This window comes from Oncorhynchus nerka, linkage group LG3, assembly GCF_034236695.1.
Source record: "Oncorhynchus nerka isolate Pitt River linkage group LG3, Oner_Uvic_2.0, whole genome shotgun sequence".
NCBI lineage: Eukaryota > Metazoa > Chordata > Actinopteri > Salmoniformes > Salmonidae > Oncorhynchus > Oncorhynchus nerka.
Window position 1 is genome coordinate 53,422,566 of NC_088398.1, and position 24,419 is coordinate 53,446,984.

Sequence of the window (24,419 nt, forward strand, 5' to 3'; positions counted from 1 at the left end):
AATTTGTGGAGTGGTTGAAAAACGAGTTTTAATGACTCCAACCTAAGTGTATGTAAACCTCCGACTTCAACTGTATAATCCTGAGATGAATGAATAATAATAACCATTGTGTCCAGTAAGTCATTGCTGTGTTTTTGTGCCAGGCGGATCCACATCACCAAGGCCACTCTGAACTACCTGAATGGAGACTATGACGTGGAGCCAGGATCAGGAGGAGAGAGGAACGTCTATCTGAAGAGGCACAACATTGAAACCTACCTCATCGTGGGCTGCAGCCAGAAAAGGGTACAGTACAGCCTGGTCATCCCTTTACTGTTAGATTAGGTTATTATGACTATGGCCCAGAGTTTTACCTGATCCCGTGATCTCACCCTTTAAATGGACACCTCACAGTTGTTAACCACATCTTTCATCGCTATTTTCCTATAGCGAATACCTAGGATAGGATAAAGTAATCCTTCTCACCCCCCCCCCTTAAAAGATTTAGATGCACTATTGTAAAGTGGCTGCTCCACTGGATGTCATAAGGTGAATGCACCAATTTGTAAGTCGCTCTGGATAAGAGTGTCTGCTAAATGACTTAAATGTAAATGTAAATGTAGACACTGGTATGGTGCTGGAGATAATTAATGAAATAATACTAGTAATATTAGTCCCGTGCAAATACGGCGTTACACGGACATGTGTAAGATTTTCATTGTAAATTAGACAGACATGAGTAAGATTTCCAATGTAGATACTTGACTAGGAAAAACTCTGGGCCCCCAGTTGACTGTAATAGGAAAACAAACTCAGCCCTGCTCAGTCAAAATTCTGATACATTTTCATAAACTCTTTTTTATTCACTGGCTGATTATCATGTCTTGTTTTTTTATAAGCAGCTGGTTGGCTTACTTTTGGAAATCATGCGTCTCTAAAAGAGTGATGTCACCCGTTCTCTCACCATGAGATAATGTTTGTTTACGTACAGTACAATGCCCTTTTAATCAGCTGAGAATATATTATATCAGTAGTGTGTGTGTGTCATATCATATCAGTCCTGTGGCGATATCAGAAGCCTTGACTCTAATCCAGCTAATGTATCATATCATGTGTACTTTCACATAATGTATCATATTATTATATACTACATTCTAACTTATGGGTTGATTGGGAATGGGTTGGTTCTCACGATCCCTGTTACAATAGTCACATTACAGACCTGCCCTAATAAACTGTTTACAAGAAGTGATACATTTTAGTGTGCATCCCAAATGACACCCTATTCTCTATAGAGTGCACTACAGTGCCATTTGAGGCATAGCCTTAGAGTTCGCTATCTTTTCCGTTCAGTTTGAACCACTACACTCATCCCAGGTCAGCTATCACTACCTATAAGCGTATTTAATTGTAGTAGGAACCGTTGAAAACATGTAACTGATCTACAGTAGAGTAAGTGATTGTTGCATGGAATTCCCCTAGAAGTATAGCTGTCAGGGGTGGAAATGGGGGGTAACCCGGGAGTGAAATCATTTTAGCATGGTCTTTCATTCAAGGATTTTACATTGGTGGTTTCCTGGTCCCCAGAGTGACTTTTTCCATTACCACCCCTTGTATATCTGTCTCCCTTACCTTGCAGAAAGAAGAGAAGGCGATGATAGCGAAAATGAACCGTCAGCGCGCCAACTCTGTCTCCCACAACACGGGCCACTGGACCGACCGACCTTTCTACAACCATGGAGGAAACCAGATCTCCAAGGAGATGAAGAGGATGGTGAGATACCATTCTGTCCTCACCGCCATTCAGACTTTATCTTTACTCTTCTCTGATCTGGCCTTCACAGCAAGGCCAGGTTGTGGTTGTTGTGTGTATTAACCAGGGACTATAGAAAGCCAAGGACATGAGGCGGTTATGTAATTGCATACGGTATATCTTTCATTGTCTCCCTAGGCTCTCTCTGTCTTTAGTCTGGCATTTAGCTCTAGGGTCACAGTGCCCCCACCCCTGTTTCACTTCCCCTGACCCGGTGCCCAAGAAACCGGGTCAGGGAGAGAGAGAGAGAGAGAGAGAGAGAGAGGAGCAGAGTCAGTGAAGCGGTAGCAGGATGGCCACAGTCAGTCAGGGCCTTAATGATTTAATCAGTCACCAATAAGGGAAACTCACCTGAGGCGGACACACCTTTTATCTGTGTGTTTCCTATCTGTGTAGACGTCAGTGAGCTGAGGTCTGACATTGAACAGAATGATGAACGTACCGTCAGACCTCAGAGCACAACTACCACAGTACATATACTAATATTATAATAGTCATTGAACAGATGCTTTTATCCCAATACACTTTTTTCCAAAACTGTCAGTATTGACAGTTACACATCTATTCATTATATCCATGTCTCTCCTCTCTTCTGAGACGACGATGGAAATCATTTGCATTCAGTAATGAATTCCCAGAATGCTTCTGTATAGTCTCAAGGGTAGAGGGGGAGGCATGCTGGCAGCAAGCAGTGGCCCTTCACACTACAGTTCACCTCTCCAGCAAGTGTCTCTGGAGGACTACTCACTCTGTCACAATACAATACGTGGGCAACAAGGATGAACAAATACCATAACATTTAGTCAGTGAGGTCCCATCTGCAGCAGAATAACATTACCCAGAATCCCAGGGGGAATCATCTCTCTTACACAACAAAGACATACACCAAAGCACACACACATACACACGTACACAAATGCATACACATGCACAGAGGTACAAACACACACACAAAAGAAAACCTATAGTGTGTGATGACCATTGAGTCCTCTTTCTCTTCCCCAAGGCCTCCCACTGTGCTAAAACAATGCTGCTATGGTGACTCACTGTCTGTTGTTTACCTCTCCTCCTCTCTCATTCCATCCCTTCCCCTCTTACCTCGTCTTCTTTTCTCTCCTCTCTTAACATTAACTCAAGGGTACTATGCCAATACAATAATGGTCTGAGTCTGGTTCCAGTCGTAGCGCACCTGCCTACTATTATCTTCACCCCAGAGTTTTTGGTGTGCAGATTACAGTCAGATAATTATTTCTGGTTATCTTATTATCTCTTCCCTGCTGGATCTGAAATCAGTGTTTGAAATCAATGAATGAGCTCAGTGTGTGTGGGCGTAAGTAAGTCCTGTCTGATTTAATTATTGGCTAGCTTATTGGCTAGCTGCGACAGGACAGCTGTATTGTGAGAGACAGTCTCTCTTTGGCAGATTAATACATACTACGTAGTTGGATGTCTGTCTGTAGTCCTGTACTCTTACAGTTAGTTGATGGTCTGAACATGAACTAAGTAATATTTGTCTTGTCTCTCTCCCTATATCTCTATCTCTCTCTATATCTCTGTCTCTGTCCCTCTCGCCATATCTCTGTCCCTCTGTCTCTCTCCCTATATCTCTGTCTCTGTCCCTCTGTCTCTCTCTCTATATCTCTGTCTCTGTCCCTCTCCCTATATCTCTGTCCCTCTGTCTCTCTCCCTATATCTCTGTCTCTGTCCCTCTGTCTCTCTCTCTATATCTCTGGCTTTGTCCCTCTCCCTATATCTCTGTCCCTCTGTCTCTCTCCCTATATCTCTGTCTCTGTCCCTCTCTCTATATTTCTGTCTCTGTCCCTCTCCCTATATCTCTGTCCCTCTGTCTCTCTCCCTATATCTCTGTCCCTGTCCCTCTGTCTCTCTCCCTATATCTCTGTCTCTGTCCCTCTCCCTATATCTCTGTCCCTCTGTCTCTCTCCCTATATCTCTGTCTCTGTCCCTCTGTCTCTGTCCCTCTGTCTCTCTCCCTATATCTCTCTCTCCCTATATCTCCGTCTCTATCCCTCTGTCTCTCTCTCCTCATCCCCTTGCACCGCTTGTGAATCCCAGCAGCAGATATAAAGAAAGAGCAGAGATAGAGGGAGCAAGGAGAAAGGGAGCAAGGAGAAAGGGAGCAAGACAGATTGCATGAAAGAGGGGGAGAGAATGTGTGTGAGGCGAAAGGAAAGGGAGTCACGAAGTAATTCCCACTAGCCCCTGTCCTCCAACTTCCTGGCAGTGCAGGGCAGGCAGCGGAGTAGAGATGACTTATAATGACCTGCTGTCAACTGTGTTTCTTGCGTACATTCCTACTATGTCATTAATCACTGTTCTCCTATTCCATATAAAATACAGAGAATGCTGGTATTTGGGGATGTTCCCCCTCTCTGTTTGTAGAGTGTAGTTTTATCAGTGGAATTGCTTATGTTATAAAAGACATCCTAGAAATTCTGCTGGAAAGTCACATCCCCAAAGGAAGGGTTTCAGGGTATTTTCAGCTTAGTCCAAAATTGTGGCAATTGAGGAGTATAGATTTGACCAAGATGTGACAAAGGCACAAAGTAATAGGTTTACTGGTCAGACAGAAGAGTGAATCGTAATTGATGTACATATGGGAGTGGATTTGTTGATATGGAAGTCTAGATGACTATCTCCTGGAGATGTGTTGATGTTTCTTGGAACTGTACAGCACATTTTCTCCTGTTGTTGTTGCTGTCTTCATCCAATAGAGGGCAATGCAGTTCCGTGATTGATGTAGAAACTCTTAATTTCACCTAATGGGCTCCTATTTTGTGTCAAACTCAAGTTAGTTTGCAATTTTGTTATATAAAAACTGCCGCACTGACATTTTCCAGCCCTAAAGCCAGGTTCGGCAATTTACCTGTCTAACATCAGCTCGCTTGCACAATATCTGAGGTGTGTCCTTAAAAACAAGCGCAAAGTGACAATTTCACAACAGCGCTAATGAGAAGTTTTAAGACCCACAAAAAGCAGTTCTTAACGTTAATGCAGTTGATAATCGGGAAGGGATTTTGAGCGCGGAAGCTCAGACTATCCAGCCATGACACACAGTGCCCATGGAAGAGAGATGTGCTTTTTGTGCTGGCGAATCTCATATTTAGAAACATAAAACACTAGAAGTTTCCACCCAGCTCCTTTAATTTGATGATTAAAAACCAAGCATAGCCTGCCCTCCCTTTAATCAAGGCTGGTTTAGCAGTATCGCATAGGTCTGTATTTTTATCCTGGCCATTAGCTAAGTAGCCTACAGATAAAGGGGTTTTAAATGGTCTACTAAGAGTGCTTTGAAATATATTTTTTTGCCTTCATGCTTTTTAATTATTCACAATTCACATACCTGCATACTTAATTTCACTTGTTCAAGTAGGCTATCCATCCTCATTTTCAAAGAGTGCCCCTCTTCCGATTACCAAAGACGTGCCCCTCCAAACTATTCAGTCCTCCTATAATGCCATATCAGCTGCAGATTTTTTTTTGTTAACCTGCCTTGCACATAGGCAACGATACAATTGACATGAGCATAGTATTTTGTATAGACGTTTAATAGTTATGCGTACACACATTTAGGCCAATGTGTGAACACAGTGCCATGGATCGAGAGAATGGATTTATATTGTCATGCTTCTGACCCCATCCTATTTAGAAATACAGATGGTTTGTTTTCCGTTTTATATCAAGGTTACCATTACCCTAAGCCTAGGCTACTAAGGCTTGTTCAACAGCAATGCGTCTTGTCTTATTTATCCTGGCTTGCAAAGTAGCCCATAAAAGGTGTTTAAAATGGTCTATTTGTCAGAGTGCCTTGAATTTAGAATATAATGTACATCCTGAAACATACACATGCCTACCTGCACACTTCGTTTAGCGCGTTCAAGTATTCATCCCCATCTCTCATCCGGTGGTCAAAGATACTCTCCTCAATTATTCAGTCCTATATAATGCAGATAACTATTCTATATTTTGCTATATTGAGAATGTGTCTCACACATACAATACAATTTCCGTGAGCCTAGTATTTTCTATTTTAAGTGTGATGTGTAAAGACATGTAGTTCGGCTATAGCTCATTGAAGCCATTTACAACTAGGTTTACTGCCAACACTCCAAACATAGGCTATTGAACACTGGATGTTTTGTTTGTTTGTTGTTGACATCACTCGTTACTGGAGCCTATGCTTTTCAAAAAACTGTAATATCAATACACAATGGACCAAGATGAGAATATTCTGTGCCCCCAGCCGAATTGGAGTTGTTGACAACGCAAAGACAGCCAATAACCTACAGAATTTGAGACAAGCGCATGCAGTATTGGCCAGGCCCTCGTCACACCTACAACTTGTTTGTTCATCAAAACCTAGCCCTTTTGCGCCACTGCCAGCTATTGTGCTCAGAATTCCGGCTGTGAAAATAGCAAAAATCTTTTTGACGCACCCCAGGACCTATAGCTCTACTGCCAGCACTTTGATTGACCATTTCGTTAGGTTTGTTAAAATAGAGCCCCATGTGATGTAAATAAATAAACGTACATTATTATGAATTAGGTGTGTGGTAAACAACACAAACCACCCTGCTGGTATAATAATCCGTGTCAAGCTTTAATGAAGGCTCAGAGACTCCCTCGATGGTCTTATGACAGGCAGACAGTCTTCTACAGAAGCACTATTGACTCATCTCCCCAGGAAGATGCCTGGATAGCTATTGTTCTCAACTTTGAATGTGTCTGATATAGCACCCTATTCCCTATATAGTGCACTACTTTTGACCAGAGTTCTATGGGACCCGGTCAAAGCAATACACTTATGTAGGTATGGAATAGGGTGCCATTTGCAATGGAGCTTTTGTTGTTGTTTTTAGCCTCTTGAGTAAAGAGTTTGGGCAGAGATAAAGCTGGCAGAGGTGTCAGTCTCTTATCTTGGTGGTTGACACTCAATGTTTTGTCAACACCTGACTGTGTGGATGGATTCTACCTCTTTCTCTTCTAAAAAAAACCCTAGCACCACTTAAGGTTCTCTGTTTGCAGATGTTTTTCTGTCAGCTAACACACTGTTCTGCTCTTTTCTTCTAGGGATTTGAAGACCCCAAGGACAAGTGAGTAGAGACCCCCTATCCCCATCTTGCCTCCTGTGAGTTAGTGGTGGGCTGCCTTCAGCTGCAGGTCATTTTTCCAGGGTTTCTAAAGACAAATGGCAGTATCAAAGCCATAGATCTTTAAATGATCTAGATACAGTTGAAGTCAGAAGTTTACATACACTTAGGTTGGAGTCATTAAAACTTGTTTTTCAACCACTCCACACATTTCTTGTTAACAAACTATAATTTGGCAAGTCGTTTAGGACGTCTACTTTGTGCATGGCACAAGTAATGTTTCCAACAATTGTTTACAGACAGATTTTTCACTTATAATTCACTGTATCACAATTATAGTGGGTCAGAAGTTTACATACACTAAGTTGACTGTGCCTTTAAACAGCTTGGAAAATTCCAGAAAATTATGTCATGGCTTTAGAAGCTTCTGATAGGCTAATTCACATCATTTGAGTCAATTGGAGGTGTAACGGTGGATGTATTTCAAGGCCTACCTTCAAACTCAGTGCCCCTTTGCTTGACATCATGGAAAAATCAAAAGAAATCAGCCAAGACTTCAGAAAAAAATTGTAGAGTCTGGTTCATCCTTGGGAGCAATTTCCAAACGCCTGAAGGTTCATCTGTACAAACAATAGTACGCAAGTATAAACACCATGGGACCACGCAGCCGTCATACCGCTCAGGAAGGAGACGCGTTATGTCTCCTAGAGATGAACGTACTTTGGTGTGAAAAGTGAAAATCAATCCCAGAACAACAGCAAAGGACCTTGTGAAGATGCTGGAGAAAACAGGTACAAAAGTATCTATATCCACAGTAAAACTAATCCTATATCGACATAACCCGAAAGGCCGCTCAACAAGGAAGAAGCCTCTGCTCCAAAACCACCATAAAAAAAGCTAGACTACGGTTTGCAACTTTACATGGGGACAAAGATCATATTTTTTGTGGAAATGTCCTGCGGTCTGATGTAACAAAAATAGAACTGTTTGGCAATAATGACCATCGTTATGTTTGGAAGAAAAAGGGGGAGGTTTGCAAGCCGTAAACACCATCCTAACCGTGAAGCACAGGGGTGGCAGCATCATATTGTGGGGGTGCTTTGCTGCAGGAGGCACAGGTGCACTTCACAAAATTGATGGCATCGTGAGGAAACAAAAATGATGTGTATATATTGAAGTAACATCTCAAGACATCAGTCAGGAAGTTAAAGCTTGGTTGCAAATGGGTCTTCCAAATGGACAATGACCCCAAGCATACTTCCAAAGTTGTGGAAATGGCTTATGGACAACAAAGTCAAGGTATTGGAGTGGCCACCACAAAGCCCTGACCTCAAACCTATAGAAATTTTGTGGACAGACCTGAAAGTGTTTGCGAGCAAGGAGGCCTACAAACCTGACTCAGTTACACCAGCCGTCAGGAGGAATGTGCCAACATTCACCCAACTTATTGTGGGAAGCTTGTGGAAGGCTACCTGAAATGTTTGACCCCAAGTTAAACAATTTAAAGGCAATGCTACCAAATACTAATTGAGTGTATGTAAACTTCTGACCCACTGGGAATGTGATGAAAGAAACAAAAGCTGAAATAAATCACTCTCTCTACTATTATTCTGACATTTCACATTCTTAAAATAAAGAGGTGATCCTAACTGACCTAAGACAGGGAGTTTTTACTAGGATTAAATGTCAGGAATTGAGTTTAAACTGAGTTTAAATGTATTTAGCTAAGGTGTATGTAAACTTCCGACTTCAACTGTAGGTGTGTGGCAGTCACAGAAATAAACTGCTGTAGCTATAATACACAGCATAGCAACCGAAAACACGAACAGAACATCCAACTTGCCAGGTTTCTTGTATGACATGGCCATGACATTCATAACCATGAGTTGACAGTGATCTCAATCTGTTATTCATAAAGCATTCTTATCACCTGGTTTGAATTTGTCCACCGATCCACTGACAATAGGCCAGATTGCCTCTGTAATTAATGCAGTCAAACAATACACTGCTGATTCAATGGCCGATTATTCCCATCAAACTAACATGATGAGAGTGGTCTGATGATCTCAATCACTTTGCTTATTTCACTTGATTGTGGTGATGCAGTTCTGTGGTGAAGTGTGGAGTTAAGTTATGGTTGTAGCTTGTGGTTGCAGGACTGGGGGCGGGCTGGCCCATAGAGACATAGGACCTCTTGTGATGGCCTGAAACAGAAAACAAAAAAGTGTCTCCTCGTCTTGTGTTATCTAGACATTTCATTTTCAGAAACACGCAGGAAAACCTGAACCCAGAGGACGAGGTGGACGAGTTCCTAGGGAGAGCCATCGACGCCAGGAGTATCGACCGGCTACGCTCAGAACATGTCAAGAAGTTCCTGCTGACCTTCAGAGAACCAGACCTGGAGAAGAAGGTACTGACGTCCTCCTCCAGGGAAGTGACTCGAAATATTCAGACTAGTGCCCTGAGTGAATTTTCTGGATAGATCTTTAGCAGTAGATATGTCAAACGAGTGAGCAGTGTATTCATTTGTGTCAGAATTGATTGTCAAACTCAGGGCCTTGCGTTTATCCGACCTCATGGCCCGACCAGGAAAAAGGTTTAGTGTGAGTCTATTAACTAAGGGATTTTTCCTTGTCAGGTGTCATGGTCAGTAAAAATTGAAAAATGCAGGGCCCTTGTCAAGACAAATTGCTACACCACTCACTGGTTTGACATATCCAGGGCATGTCAAGTAAAGCTTAAATGAAGGGAGAGTGGGAGAGAGAGGGGTAAACATTGTTGGGTTTAAAGAGAAGATACATAAAAGGTGATCGGGAAGGAGAGAGAGGGTGATAGCCGACCGAAAGAGAAGAGGCCCCATTTTCAACCTGCTGTCTTTCACCTCTCACTCTCATCCCTCTGTCAGTCTCTCTCGTCAGGGTCTGGTTAACCTAACCTAGCAGACATAAAATAAACGCTTGAGCGGGGTTGGGAAAAAATGGAAGCATCCGGTTTTCAGGCTTTCCCTCTCCTCTGCTTTTCCCGGTTTCAGACAACGCCGCAGAGGGTCGGGTATGGTGGGCTGTATAGTGGCTACCTAGAGAGGATCAAAATCCCTCTCTGTGTGTCTACTCCCAGCCGGTAGTCCAGTCTTTTGTGGGAGAGATAATCACTGCCTTTGTTCTCCTCCATTACCTGTCCACCTACAGATCTCATAATTGACCTCCTGAGTACCATACATTAGGCTATGGATTGCAGTTCAGCTGTGGAACCCTTACCATGCTGTTCTCACAGTGTGATGCTGTTGTGTCAGTATACTGTAGAAAAGGTTTTGAAGTGAGATGTGAAGCGCACAGCCAAGCCTCTGTTTACCTTTCTGCTCTTATATTTTTCCATTTCCGTTTCTCCTTCAGTACTCCAAACAAGTGGACTCCAGATTTGGAGCATACGTGGCCTGCGCCTCTCTCGTCTTCCTCTTCATATGTTTCATCCAGATTGTCATTGTACCACAGTAAGTACTGAATCTATCCTAGTGGATATTCATACACTATAGTACCACAGTAAGTACTGAATCTCTCCTAGTGGATATTCATACACTATAGTACCACAGTAAGTACTGAATCTCTCCTAGTGGATATTCATACACTATAGTACCACAGTAAGTACTGAATCTCTCCTAGTGGATATTCATACACTATAGTACCACAGTAAGTACTGAATCTCTCCTAGTGGATATTCATACACTATAGTACCACAGTAAGTACTGAATCTATCCTAGTGGATATTCATACACTATAGTACCACAGTAAGTACTGAATCTCTCCTAGTGGATATTCATACACTATAGTACCACAGTAAGTACTGAATCTCTCTTAGTGGATATTCATACAGTATAGTACCACAGTAAGTGCTGAATAATTCTCTACTAGTGAACCACAGTGCATATCTCCCATATCATTCACAACTTGGAGCCCTAGCTCTTCCTGGGCTGAGGGCAGGGCTTTGGGGATGTGTAGAGGAGGAGACTGAGATAGACAGGACCTAGATGAAGCTGATACTTGAGGGGACCCATGAAAGGCAGTCCCAGACAGGCCCAGTACAGGGACTTGGCCCAGACATTAATGAATGTCCCGTCACCTGCTGTCACCACCTTTCCTCTCCTCTGCCAGAGGGGCTGATGGGTACCGCTGGGGCTGCCGGTAGCTGGCTGTTTGTTCATTCTCAAGGATGCCCCTCAAGTGTGTACCCCTCTATCTTTCTCTCTCTCCCTGCTATTGATCTTTTCTTCACCATTCCTTTTTCATTATCCCCTCTTCCTTGATCCTTTTGTCTCACTTCTCTCTCTGTCTCAGACGTATTTACTCATATTTCTCCTATCACTTCTGTAATCCTCTCTCTCTCTCTCCTAAGCTCCACTCTGATGATTGGGTTCTACACCACCTGTCTGATCATCCTGGTGGCTGTCATGTTTGTCTCAGCAGTCTACTCCTGCTTTGGGGTGAGTACTTATGTTTTCCCAGGAATTTGTTTGTGTTCGGAAGCTTCCTCATACTTTGACGTCTATACCACAAGACAATGGGCGACACCACTGCCCATCTATCAAGTACCCATTTGGCTCTAGCCCTTAGCCTGACGCACTGGCGCAGTCGGAGCTCTCTGTGGCTGTCTGGGAATGTTGTATCTCACAGTATGACAGGTCTGTTTCCACAGCATGACTGGGCCAATCACACAGCAGGTTAACCTGCTTGGTGGATGGTATTGATTTTTAACTGCCCTAAGAGCAGCAGTCCCCTGGAGAGACACAGTCAGAGTCAGACTGCTTAGTGAGGCATTTAAAAAGGAACTGGCATGTAATTGGGCGAAAGATTGAAGTGGACGTAAACTCACAATAGGGATATTACTGTTTTGTCAGTTAAGGATGTTTGAGAATGACGGCAGCGGACTAATGATGTCATAGCTGTGTTGTTTTTCCTGGAGGGCCCTCTGGATATTTCATTTCCTGCTCTCTCCTCATTGGCCGATTGGTCGGGTTGGGAGAAATGAAATAAGCCTTTAAATGGGAACTGGAAACAAGAACAACAGGCTTATGATCTTTAGTTGTAAACTGATGAGATGATAAGCGGGTTTGATAATATTACCATTGTGGCACTGTAAGCTCTGGAAAAGTGAGGGTTTTAGAATTCCAAAGAAAATGCTACGTGCATGAACCCCACATTGTAAGGAGTCTGATTTTGTGGGAGAGGAGTAGGGCAGCACTTCAACCAACATGAGTTGAATTGCGGCCGAAAGTCATAGCAGGTATTGTGGCCTGTAGGATACAAACACAACGTTCTCTAGTAACTCAGGGATGACATGGACTGACCTACTTACCATGTCCTCTCCATCCGTCCCCTGTGCTCGGGACAGTTTTTCCCGGTGCCTCTCCAGACCTTGTCCAAGAGGATCGTCCAGTCCAGACTCAACAGCACCCTGGTGGGAGTCTTCACCATCATCCTGGTCTTTCTCTCTGCCTTCATCAACATTGTAAGTCACTGGGCCTCCACTCCAAATGGTTGCACAGATATTTTGAAAGGGAAAACCCAGATAGCAAAGCTTACATGCTTCTGCATTAATGAGTGTTTGACATCTGTGGGTTGTGTTCATTAGGGCCCACCACAGCAGAACATTTTTGCAACAGAAAACAAAAACAAGTATTACTTATTTGACAAGTTCAGATGTTTCGTGCCTGCTGAACACTGCCCAGTTGTCATTCATAATCATGTTAACCCCATTTGCCTTCTGCCCCCTAGTTCACCTGCAGTACTGGAGACCTGAGGACTTGTCTGAGCTGGGAGCTGAACATCAGTCGCAGCAGTGTGAACGCCTGCCATGCACGCAGCCTAAACTACACCCTTGAATCACTAGACGGCTTCTGTGGCAGTCCCTCACCCAACTGCAACTTCCCTGAGGTGTGTGTGTGTGTGTGTGTGTGTGGTGTGCGTGCCCAGCTGGGCTTGAGTAGTCATCCTCACTAAACTGACTCTGCGCCAGAAGCGGCCAATTAATTTCACAATGGCATGCTAAAAGATTTGCAAATGTTTGACATCTCTCTCACTCCCTCTGTCTCCCCCCCCCCCTCTCGGCACCCTCCCTCTGTAGTACTTCTCTTCCTGTGTGTTGTTGAGCCTGCTGGCTAGCTCAGTCTTCCTGCAGGTCAGCAGCATAGGTAAACTCCTACTCATGCTCTTCATCGAGATCTTTTACGTCCTCATCATGGAAGTGCCAGAGGTCAGCCTGTTCGACAACGTAGACCTGCTGGTCATGGCCAACGCTATGTGAGTAGTTTAGAAAATCCATTAACTTGCAGGTACAAAAAAAAGTCAAGCCATGAAAGAAAGTCGATACCCTGACATTGTTGAATACTCTCGCAGAAGCCTTTGATAAGAAACCTTGCACAATAAAACTGCAGGAGCATTCAACAGTGTGCTGGTATCTACCTTCACAACACTAGTGACATAAGTTATTGTGTTTCTGTGGGATCATGAGGCGACTTTACCACAAGGGTACAGTGTTGTGTAGGGATTTGTGCTGGCTCAGGTTCACACAGTTCACATGTAAGGTTTTATTGTCACGTGCACAAGTACAGTGTAATGCTTTTCTTGCAAGCTCTTTACCAACAATGCAGTCATCAATACCAGTAGTGCTATAAAATAATGGAGAACAAAAACATGAGAAATAGAAATAAGAAGAACACAAAAGTAATTAAGCTAGGGTCAGTGCCAATACCATATTTACAATGTGCAGGGATACTGGAGTGGTAGGAGTAGATATGTATAGAGGTAAGGTGACTAGGCAACAGGATATATGATAAACAGAGTAGCAGCAGCAGCGTATATGATGATTGTATGTGAGTGCGTGTGTAGTCAGTATGAATGTGCGGTGGCACTTTAATTGGGGAGAATGAGCTTGTGGTAATGACTGGAGCCAAATCAGTGGAATGTTATCAAATACAAGAGACACATGGTTTCCAGGTGTTTGATGCCATTCCATTTGCTCCGTTCCAGCCATTATTATGATCCGTTCTCCCCTCAGCAGCCTCCACTGGTGTGTGTGTGTGTGTGTGTGTGAGAAGAGTCCTGTGTGTGTTAGCTATTTAGCAGTCTTATGGCTTGGGGATAGAATGGTATTGCGCTAAACCAGGCCAGTTATTCATAACATGCAAGCAGCAGATTTAAATTAAAACTTCACATGAGGTTAGTGGTGCGTTTACTTAATGTAATGGATGACTTGGTTAGTCAAGCGCCAGGTGCTGTCTACCGTTAACCATCTTCAGATGGAGTGGAGGTTTCGGTCGCCCTGCTTCTCCCTCTCCCTAAAATGTGCTCTCTTTGTTTTCTCTTCACAGTGAGCATATAAATGGAACAAGGTGAGATTTATGTAGCTTAACACTACTAAACAATTTGAAACACACAAATTGATTGAGATCGATTGTATCCAATATACTGTAGCTTTAATGCATCCTATAGATCTTCCTGGTTTTTCATATGCCTCAAGTAAAGTAGTTAGATAACATTGATAAACAGTGTTGTGAATTTGTATATTGTTTAGTAATGGTATGTAGTATCTAGTGTTATTAGATAAGTGATTAAAGAGTGCTGTGGCATGCCTTTAATTGATCTCTGTAGTTGATCTGTGGTATCTGTCCTCTCTGTCCAGCTGTGTGATGGATTCCAAGGTCCCTCTGAAGATCATGACTCCTGTAGTCATCACTGTTTTCGTCCTGGCCTTGTATCTACACGCTCAGCAGGTGGAGTCCACAGCCAGACTCGACTTCCTCTGGAAACTACAGGTAGGTGTGTGTGTCTGTGTGTGTGTCTGGGCCATGTCCAAGGTCATTGATACCTCTTTTCCCTTCCTCCCTCTTTCCAGGCCACAGAGGAGAAAGAGGAGATGGAGGAGCTACAGGCCTACAACCGTCGCCTCCTCCACAACATCCTCCCCAAAGACGTGGCCGCCCACTTCCTGGCGCGGGAGCGTCGGAACGACGAGCTCTACTACCAGTCCTGTGAGTGTGTGGCCGTCATGTTCGCCTCCATCTCCAACTTCTCTGAGTTCTACGTAGAGCTGGAAGCCAACAACGAGGGAGTGGAGTGTCTCCGGCTGCTCAACGAGATCATCGCAGACTTTGACGAGGTGACAGGGGAGGAGGAGAGAGGAATGATGAGCTGACAGTGTGTGTGTGTGTGTGTGCGCGCGCATACATCTCTTTTCTGTCATATTACTCCTTATATAAACTACCGTTATGGGTACTAGTGACTATTCTTGGACCCTGTTATGTTGAAAGAGAGCTAACAATTTCAATGCTATTAACCCAAGTAAAGCAACTAGTAAACTTATTTCTCTCACCACTCACTTCCCCATTCCCCTCCTCTTGCCCCAGATCATCAGTGAGGACCAGTTCCGCCAGCTGGAGAAGATAAAGACCATTGGCAGTACCTACATGGCTGCCTCTGGCCTCAACGATTCTACCTACGACAAGGAAGGCCGCTCACACATCAGAGCCCTGGCAGATTACGCCATGAGACTCATGGATCAGATGAAGTACATCAACGAACACTCTTTCAATAACTTCAAGATGAAGATAGGTAAGGCTTCCTACAGGAAAGATTATTTTTTTGCCTTGTTATTAATTTTGATGTGACAATGGGTTATTCATGAGAATAATGGTATGCTTAAACGATGCCTCACAAAATGTATAATGAGTAATGGTAAAAATGTTAAACTGTAAAAAAAAACTGCTGGCCCATAACCCTGAAAACCCCAAAAATGTATATTATACATACTGTGTATATTGTTAAAAACTGCACCACAAAACGATTATGTTAGGTCACCACCAAGCCACAGAATAAACACAGCCATTTTTCCAGCCAAAGACAGGAGTCACAAAAAGCACAAATAGAGATAAGATTAATCACTAACCTTTGATGATCTTCATCAAATGACACTCATAGGACTTCATGTTACACAATACATGTATGTTTTGTTTGATAAAGTTCATATTTATATAAAAATCTGAGTTTACATTGGCGCGTTACGTTCACTAGTTCCAAAAACATCCAGTGATTTTGCATAGCCACATCGATTCAACAGAAATACTCATCATAAATGTAGATAATACAAGTTATACACATGGAATTATAGATATACCTCTCGTCTCAGATTTCAAAAAAACTTTACGGAAAAAGCAAACCAAGGAATAATCTGAGACGGCGCTCGGAAAAATAATCAAATTAGCCACCATGTTCGAGTCAACAGAAACGACATGATAAATATTCCCTTACCTTTGATGATCTTCATCAGAATGCACTCCCAGGAATCCTAGTTCCACAATAAATGCTTGATTTGTTCAATAATGTCCATTATTTATGTCCAAGTAGCTACTTTCGTTAGCGCGTTAGGTATACAAATCCAAATGCTCGTGCAGGTCGAGCATTACTTCGGACAAAAACTTAAAAAAGTTATATTACAGGTTGAAGAAACATTTCAAACTAGGTATAGAATCAATCATTAGGATGTTTTTATCATAAATCTTCAATAAAGTTCCAACCGGAGAATTCCTTTGTGTCTAGGAAATGGCTCTCTGCCAGTAACCTGACTCATTCAGCTATTATTCAGTCCCACAACACAGTAGAAGCCTCATTCAAGTTTCCAAAGATGGTTGACATCTAGTGGAAGCCCTAGGAAGTGAAACTTCATTCTTATCCCAATGTGAATTCAATAGAGCCTGGGTTGAAAATCGACCAACCTCGGATTTCTTCTCAGGTTTTTGCCTGCCGCATGAGTTCTGTTATACTCACATACATCATTCAAACAGTTTTATAAACTTCTGAGTTTTTTCTATCCAATACTACTACTACTACTACTACTACTACTACTACTACTAATAATAATAATAATAATATGCATATATTAGCAACTGAGACTGAGGAGCAGGCCGTTTACTCTGGGCACCTTTCATCCAAGCTACTCAATACTGCCCCTGCAGCCATAAGAAGTTAAAAACATATCCCTGTCCACCTGCTCCAGGTCTGAACATGGGTCCAGTGGTGGCTGGGGTGATCGGGGCCAGGAAGCCCCAGTATGATATCTGGGGGAATACCGTCAACGTTGCCAGCCGCATGGACAGCACTGGTGTACCTGACAGGATCCAGGTAACTCAGAGAAACAGCATGGTAGAAACTGATAACACACCTAGGATTTCTTCTGTGACCTTTTTCTGACTATGATGAAGACCTAAGGCTCACAAATTGTTGATAAAGCACATGGGAGCATAGCTTTTTTAACCTTATGTCTATCTTGAATATATACAGTTGAAGTTTACATACACCTTAGCCAAATACATTTAATCTCATATTTTCACAATTCCTGACATTTAATCCTAGTAAAATTTCCCTGTCTTAGGTCAGTTAGGACCACTTTATTTTAAGAATGTGAAATGTCAGAATAATAGTTGAGAGAATTATTTATTTCAGCTTTTTATTTTTTCATCACATGCCCAGTGGGTCAGAAGTTTACATACACTCAATTAGTATTTGGTAGTATTGTCTTTAAATTGTTTAATTTGGGTCAAATATTTTGGGTAGCCTTCCACAAGCTTCCCACAATAAATTGGGTGAATTTTGGCCCATTCCTCCAGACAGAGCTGGTGTAACTGAGTCAGGTTTGTAGGCCTCCTTGCTCCCACACGCTTTTTCAGTTCTGCCCACAAATGTTCTATAGGATTGAGGTCAGGGCTTTGTGATGGCCACTCCAATACCTTGACTTTGTTGTCCAGATGCCATTTCCACAACTTTGGAAGTATGTTTGGGGTCATTGTCCCATTTGGAAGACCAATTTGCGACCATGCTTTAACTTCCTGACTGATGTCTTAAGATGTTGCTTCAATATATCCACAATTTCTCTTCCTCATGATGCCATCCATTTTGTGAAGTGCACCCCCCCAACATGATGCTGCCATCCCCATGGTTCACGGTTGGGATGGTGTTCTTCGGCTTGCAAGCCTCCCCCTTTTCCCTCCAAACATAACAATGGTTCTATTTTTGTTTCATCAGACCAGAGGACATTTCCACAAAAAATATGATCTTTGTCCCCATGTGCAGTTGCAAACCGTAGTCTGGCTTTTTTTATGGCTGTTTTGGAGCAGTGGCTTCTTCCTTGCTGAGCGGACTTTCAGGTTATGTCGATATAGGACTCGTTTTACTGTGGATATAGATACTTTTGTACCCGTTTCCTCCAGCATCTTCACAAGGTCCTTTGCTGCTGTTCTGGGATTGATTTGCACTTTTCGCATCAAAGTACGTTAATCTCTAGGAGACAGAACGCGTCTCCTTCCTGAGAGGTATGACGGCTGCATGGTCCCATGGTGTTTTTACTTGCGTACTATTGTTTGTACAGATGAACGTGGCACCTTCAGGCGTTTGGAAATTTCTCCCAATGATGAACCAGACTTATGGAGGTCTACAATTTTCTTGGTTGGCTGGTCTTGGCTGATTTATTTTGATTTCCCATGATGCCAAGCAAAGAGGCACTGAGTTAGAAGGTAGGCCTTGAAATACATCCACAGTTACACCTCCAATTGACTCAAATGATGTGAATTAGCCTATCAGAAGCTTCTAAAGCCATGACATAATTTTCTGGAATTTTCCAAGCTGTTTAAAAGGCACAGTCAACTTAGTGTATATTGACTTCTGACCCACCAGAATTGTGATAGTGAATTATAAGTGAAATAATCTGTAAACAACTGTTGGAAACATTACTTGTGCCATGCACAATGTAGATGTCCTAACCGACTTGCCAAACTATAGTTTGTTAACAAGAAATTTGTGGAGTGGTTGAAAAACGAGTGTATGTAAACTTCCGACTTCAAATGTATGTACTATCGTTCAAAGGTTTGGGGTCACTTAGAAATGTCTTTGTTTTTGAAAGAAATGCACATTTTTTGTAAATTAAAATAACATCAAATTGATCAGAAATTGTAAATGACTATTGTAGCTGGAAACGGCAGACTTTTTTAATGGAATATCTACATAGGCGTACAGAGGCCCATTACTAGCAACCATCACTCCAGTGTTCCAATGACATGTTGTGTTAGCTAAATTCTGAAACTTGTCAGTCTATTCTTGTACTGAGAAATTAAGGCTATTCCATGCGAGAAATTGCCAAGAAAGATCTCATACAATGCTGTGTACTACTCCCTTCACAGAACAGTGCAAACTGGCTCTAACCAGAATAGAAAGAGGAGTGGGAGGCCCCGGTGCACAACTAAGCAAGAGGACAAGTACATTAGAGTGTCTAGTTTGAGAAACAGACACCTCACAAGTACTCAACTGGCAGCTTCATTAAATAGTACCCGCAAAACATCAGTCTCAACGTCAACAGTGAAGAGGCGACTCCAGGATGCTGGCCTTCTAAGCAGAGTTGCAAAGAAAAAGCCAAATCTCAGACTGGCCAATAAAAATAAAATATTAAGATGGGCAAAATAACAGACACTGGACAGAGGAAGATTGGAAAAAAGTGTTATGGACAGACTAATCTAAGTTCGAGGTGTTTGGATCACAAAGAAGAGCATTCGTGAGACGCAGAAACAATGAAAAGATACTGGAGGAGTGCTTGATGCCATCTGTAAAAGCATGGGGGAGGCAATATGATGGTCTGGGGGTGCTTTGGTGGTGGTAAAGTGGGGCATTTGTAGAGGGTGAAAGGGATCTTTAAGAAAGAAGGTTTTCACTCCATTTTGCAATGCCATGCCATACCCTGTGGACTACGATTTATTGGAGCCAATTTCCTCCTACAACATGACGATGACCCAAAGCACAGCTCCAAACTATGCAAGAACTATTTAGGGAAGAAGCAGTCAGCCTGTATTCTGTCTATAATGGAGTGGCACAGTCACCGGATCTCAACCCTATTGAGCTGTTGTGGGAGCAGCTTGACCGTATGTAAGAAGTGCCCATCAAGCTAATCCAACTTGTGGGAGGAGCTTCAGGAAGCATGGGGTGAAAACTCTTCAGATTAACACATTGACAACTAGAAAGCCAGAGGTCTACAAGGCTGTAATTGCTGCAAATGGAGGATTCTTTGACGAAAGCAAAGTTTGAAGGACACAATTATTATTTCTATTATAACCTTGTCAACGTCTTGACTATATTTCCTAAAACAGGGATTTTTCTAAGTGACCCCAAACTTTTGAACGGTAGTGTACTTTTATTTATATTATCATGTGGTAGTGTGAAAGGGGAGGCAGTGTGCCTAAGATCAAGATACGTGGAGACTGATCCTCTCAGTGTCAGTTTATGACTACAACTTCTTACTTTCTACCCTTCATTCCCTCTCTCTTTTCTCTCCTTTCTCCCACCAGGTGACCTCTGACCTGTACAATGTGCTGAACTCCTATAACTACACACTAGAGTGCCGAGGCCTGGTCAAGGTGAAGGGTAAAGGAGAGATGCAGACCTACTTCCTCACTGGAGGACCTCCCAGCAGTTAACACCCAGGGTGTGTCTGAAATGGCACACTATTCCATGTATAGTGCACTACTTTTGACCAGGGCCCATAGGTCTCTGGTCAAAAGTAGTGCTCTACATAGGGAATAGGGTGCCATTTCAGACGCAGCCTATTCAAAAGCAGCCCCAGTAACAGACTGACACTGGCGCAGGAGAAGTAGAAGGGGGGGCTGTTGGGCTAACCCCCAAGCCTTTGACGAGCAGGTTCATAGACCTGTGTTAGATTGGGGAACTGACTGCCTCCCACCCATACCCCTTTTCCTACATTTAGCCCCTCCCTACCTGCACAGGTTAGCCTCCGATTGGCCCAGAGTGAAGGAGACCACACCCAGCATCCACTCGGATTGGGGGAAAGTGACAGAGGGAGGGGCTTAGAGGGCATGGGTTCGCTGAGGAGACCAAAGAAGTCCTAGACTGCAGAAGACAGACACATTATGACAGCAGTCTCTGTCTTATTCCCACCAGTCAGTGTGAGATAAGGAACCACTTACAGCCAATCATCTCACAGTACTGTAGGTCTCTGTAAGGTTCTCTGAGGAAATCGCTACACTACCTGTGTTGTCATAGACATTCTGCTGAAGGATCCTAGTCGATCCAAAAAAAACCTGCATGAAGACACTGAAAACCATATATACACGTAAAACACACACTGTTTTACCTGTATATATATATATAAGTATATATATGTGAAAACAAACTGTTTTTGTCCATACAGTCCATGTATGTTGTCTTTGTACACTGTTGTACTGTTAAGTGGTACAGATATTGCAATTCTCCATACAATGGGTATACTACACACTAACATGGCCATCGCCAGCCAGTACAGCAACACTGTCAAACCCTTTACCAGAGTTGGTCAGCGAGGAAGGAGCAGTGTGTTTAAATCACCAGTAGGGGTCCTAGGTGGGCCGTTAACCTGGCAGGGTACTTGAACGACCAGAGTGAGACTGCTCTGCTCCTCTCCGTGTGAGTTTACAGAACTCTTCCACAGTCTACTTTACACACAGGCGCAAACACACAGACAAACGTGCAACAGAAGACACACACACGCAGAAACACAAGCACACACATACATGCGCTGGACAACACACATACAGTGGCAAGTAAAGGAATGTGAAGCCTTTGGAATTACCTGGATTTCTGCATAAATTGGTCATTCAATTTGATCTGATCTTCATCTAAGTAACAATCAGACAAACACAGTGTGCTTAAACTAATAACACACAAATTATTTAATTTTTCTTGTCTATATTGAATATATAATTTAAACATTCACAGTTTAGGTTGAAAAAAAGTATGTGAACCCCTAGGTAATGACTTCTCCAAAAGCACATTGGAGTCAGGAGTCGAATCAATGAGACAGTATTGGAGATTTTGGTTAGATAATAAAAAAACTCCATTTTTGTTTGATATTCAATAGAAGCATTGCCTGATGTGAATGATGCCTCGAACAAAAGAGATCTCAGAAGACCTAAGATTAAGAATGGTTGCCTTGCATAAAGCTTGAAAGGGTTACAAAAGTATCTCTAAAAGTCAGTCCATGGTAAGACAAATTGTCTATAAATGGAGAAATTTCAGTACTGTTGCTACTCTCCCTAGGAGTGGCCGTCCTGCAAAGATGACTGCAAGAGCACAGCGCAGAATCCTCAATGAGGTTAAGAAGAATCCTAGAGTGTCAGCTAAAGACTTACAGAAATCTCTGGAACATGCCAACATCTCTGTTGACGAGTCCACGATACGTAAAAACACTAAACAAGAATAGTGTTCGTGGGAGTACACCATGGAAGAAGCCACTGCTGTCCAAACAAAAACATTGCTGCACGTCTGATGTTCGCAAAAGAGCACCTGGATGTTCCACAGCGCTACTGGCAAAATATTCTGTGGACAGATGAAACTAAAGTTGTGTTGTTTGTAAGGAAGGAACACACAACACTATGTGTGGAGAAAAAAAGGCACAGCACACCAACATCAAAACCTCATCCCAACTGTAAAGTATGGTGGAGGGAGCATCATGGTTAGGGCTGCTTTGCTGCCTCAGGGCCTGGACAGCTTTCTATCATCAACGTAAAAATGAATTCAAGTTTATCAATACATTTTGCAGGAGAATGTAAGGCTATCAATCCGACAATTGAAGCTAAACAGAAGTTGGGTGATGCAACAAGACAACAACCCAAAATACAGAAGTAAATCAACAACAGAATGGCTTGAACAGAAGAAAAAAACTTCTGGAGTGGCCCAGTCAGTCCTGACCTCAACCCGATTGAGATGCTGTGGCATGACCTCAAGAGAACGGTTCACACCAGACATCCCAAGAATATTGTGGAGCTGAAACAGTTTTGTAAAGAGGAATGGTCCAGAATTCCTCCTGACCGTTGTGCAGGTCTGATCCGCAACTACAGAAAACATTTGGTTGAGGTTATTGCTGCCAAAGGAGGGTCAACCAGTTATTACATTTTCTCCAACCTGCACTGTGAATGTTTACACAGTGTGTTCAATAAAGACATGAACAATTATAATTGTTTGTGTGTTACTAGTTTAAGCAGACTGTTTGTCTATTGTTGCGACTTAGATGAAGATCAGATAACATTTATGACCAATTTATGCAGAAATCCATATAATTCTAAAGGGTTCACATTCTTTTTCTTGCCACTGTACACATACATACAAAAAACACAGACACATGCTGAAAACACTTTCAACTGAGGATGTCAATGAAAAGCTTTTGTATTTTCAACATTTTGTATTTTGACTCCAAAACACCAAACTATCAGATATTTTAGATTCTATATTTTGTACATTAATATATTAGAGAGAGACATCTATAAATAAACACCATGTGTATTCGAATGTACATAGCTGACAGAGACCTATTACAATCATGCACATTCACAAGGGGTGGGAGATATCAAGCAGTTGCCTGCACTTGTGGCAAGGCAATTTTCTTTGACCTTATTAACACCCTGCAGTCAGTCCATACCATAGATAGATATAGTTTTGGTGCTCTAAGAAGCCTTTGAACTACACTGCTACTGTCCCCCACCCCACCAACCCTGGTTCAATCAGATAGTATGACCCAATGAATGTCCAATGTTCTCCAATGAGGCCTTTATTCTATAGGCTATAATATACTGATGACATGATCCTTATGTTAAATAAAGTAAAGACCAGCTTTGTGGGAGTCCCATGTGGATATGTTTTCATTTTGACCTTTCACATGCTGTATGTTTTTATTACTGGTTGTGTCCCAAATTGCACCCTATTCCCTATTTAGTGCACTAATTTTGACCAGGGCTCCGGTCAAAAGTAGTGCACAATGTAGGCAATAGTATGCTTTTTGGGTTACACACCCTGGTCAAAAGTAGTGCACTATGAAGGCAATAGTATGTTATCTGGGTGGCACACCCGTTTTACTAGAGCAGCCCCACTAGATGTCTTATCCTCTGGTCTTTAATCATTTCTAACTGAAACACTCCTACCTTCAGTCCCTCTCCACTCCTCAAAATGGTGCCATTTTTTGCTCTTGTGACTTTTTCTTTACTGTTATTGTGTGTCATTGGTTGTGTTATAAGGTTTTATAGGAGGTTGAGATTGTACTTTAGTTGCTGGGCCTTTGAATATAAGCAAGGAAAATACAGTGCCATTGAATTCCATTTACCTTTAACATTTGTTCTCAAACTTGACTTTGAGAGGGGTACATTTCAGGTGATGGGACAGACAGACAGTCTCTGTTAGGGGGGCAGTGGGGCATGGCTCCCTTCCTCTCTACTTGGAGATAGGATGAACCTCATAAGGTGTTCCTTAGATAAAGGAGTGGTGAGGAGAAGAGAAATGGCATCAGTGCATTTTTAGTCAGAGGCAAACCTTCGGTTGTCTTGGCTTTCTATCATGTCAAACACTATGCTGTTTTTGTTTTGTTTTTTTACATTCAAATAAACCACTAAAATGTCACTTATTGTTGGAAATGCCTGTTTCATGTGGCATCCAATGTGCCTTTCTATA

At 42.5% G+C, this 24,419-nt stretch overlaps 1 protein-coding gene across 2 annotated transcripts in view; it reads left to right on the forward strand.

Moving 5' to 3' along the window:
* adcy5 (adenylate cyclase 5) overlaps positions 1-24,368 on the forward strand; it is a 134,492-nt gene extending 110,124 nt beyond the window's left edge. Inside the window, exons 7-21 of one of the 2 annotated variants that reach the window (XM_029636661.2) lie at positions 144-285; positions 1,619-1,753; positions 6,881-6,903; positions 9,151-9,310; positions 10,293-10,390; positions 11,290-11,377; positions 12,286-12,402; positions 12,669-12,827; positions 13,018-13,193; positions 14,264-14,284; positions 14,575-14,707; positions 14,788-15,051; positions 15,299-15,503; positions 16,945-17,069; positions 20,276-24,368. In XM_029636661.2, coding sequence (XP_029492521.1) covers positions 144-285; positions 1,619-1,753; positions 6,881-6,903; positions 9,151-9,310; positions 10,293-10,390; positions 11,290-11,377; positions 12,286-12,402; positions 12,669-12,827; positions 13,018-13,193; positions 14,264-14,284; positions 14,575-14,707; positions 14,788-15,051; positions 15,299-15,503; positions 16,945-17,069; positions 20,276-20,404 — 1,975 coding nt within the window. In that variant the 3' untranslated portion in view covers positions 20,405-24,368. The remainder of the gene's footprint in view (positions 1-143; positions 286-1,618; positions 1,754-6,880; positions 6,904-9,150; positions 9,311-10,292; positions 10,391-11,289; positions 11,378-12,285; positions 12,403-12,668; positions 12,828-13,017; positions 13,194-14,263; positions 14,285-14,574; positions 14,708-14,787; positions 15,052-15,298; positions 15,504-16,944; positions 17,070-20,275) is intronic. The other variant, XM_029636669.2, reaches the window with a different exon arrangement.
* Positions 24,369-24,419: the final 51 nt, after the last annotated feature.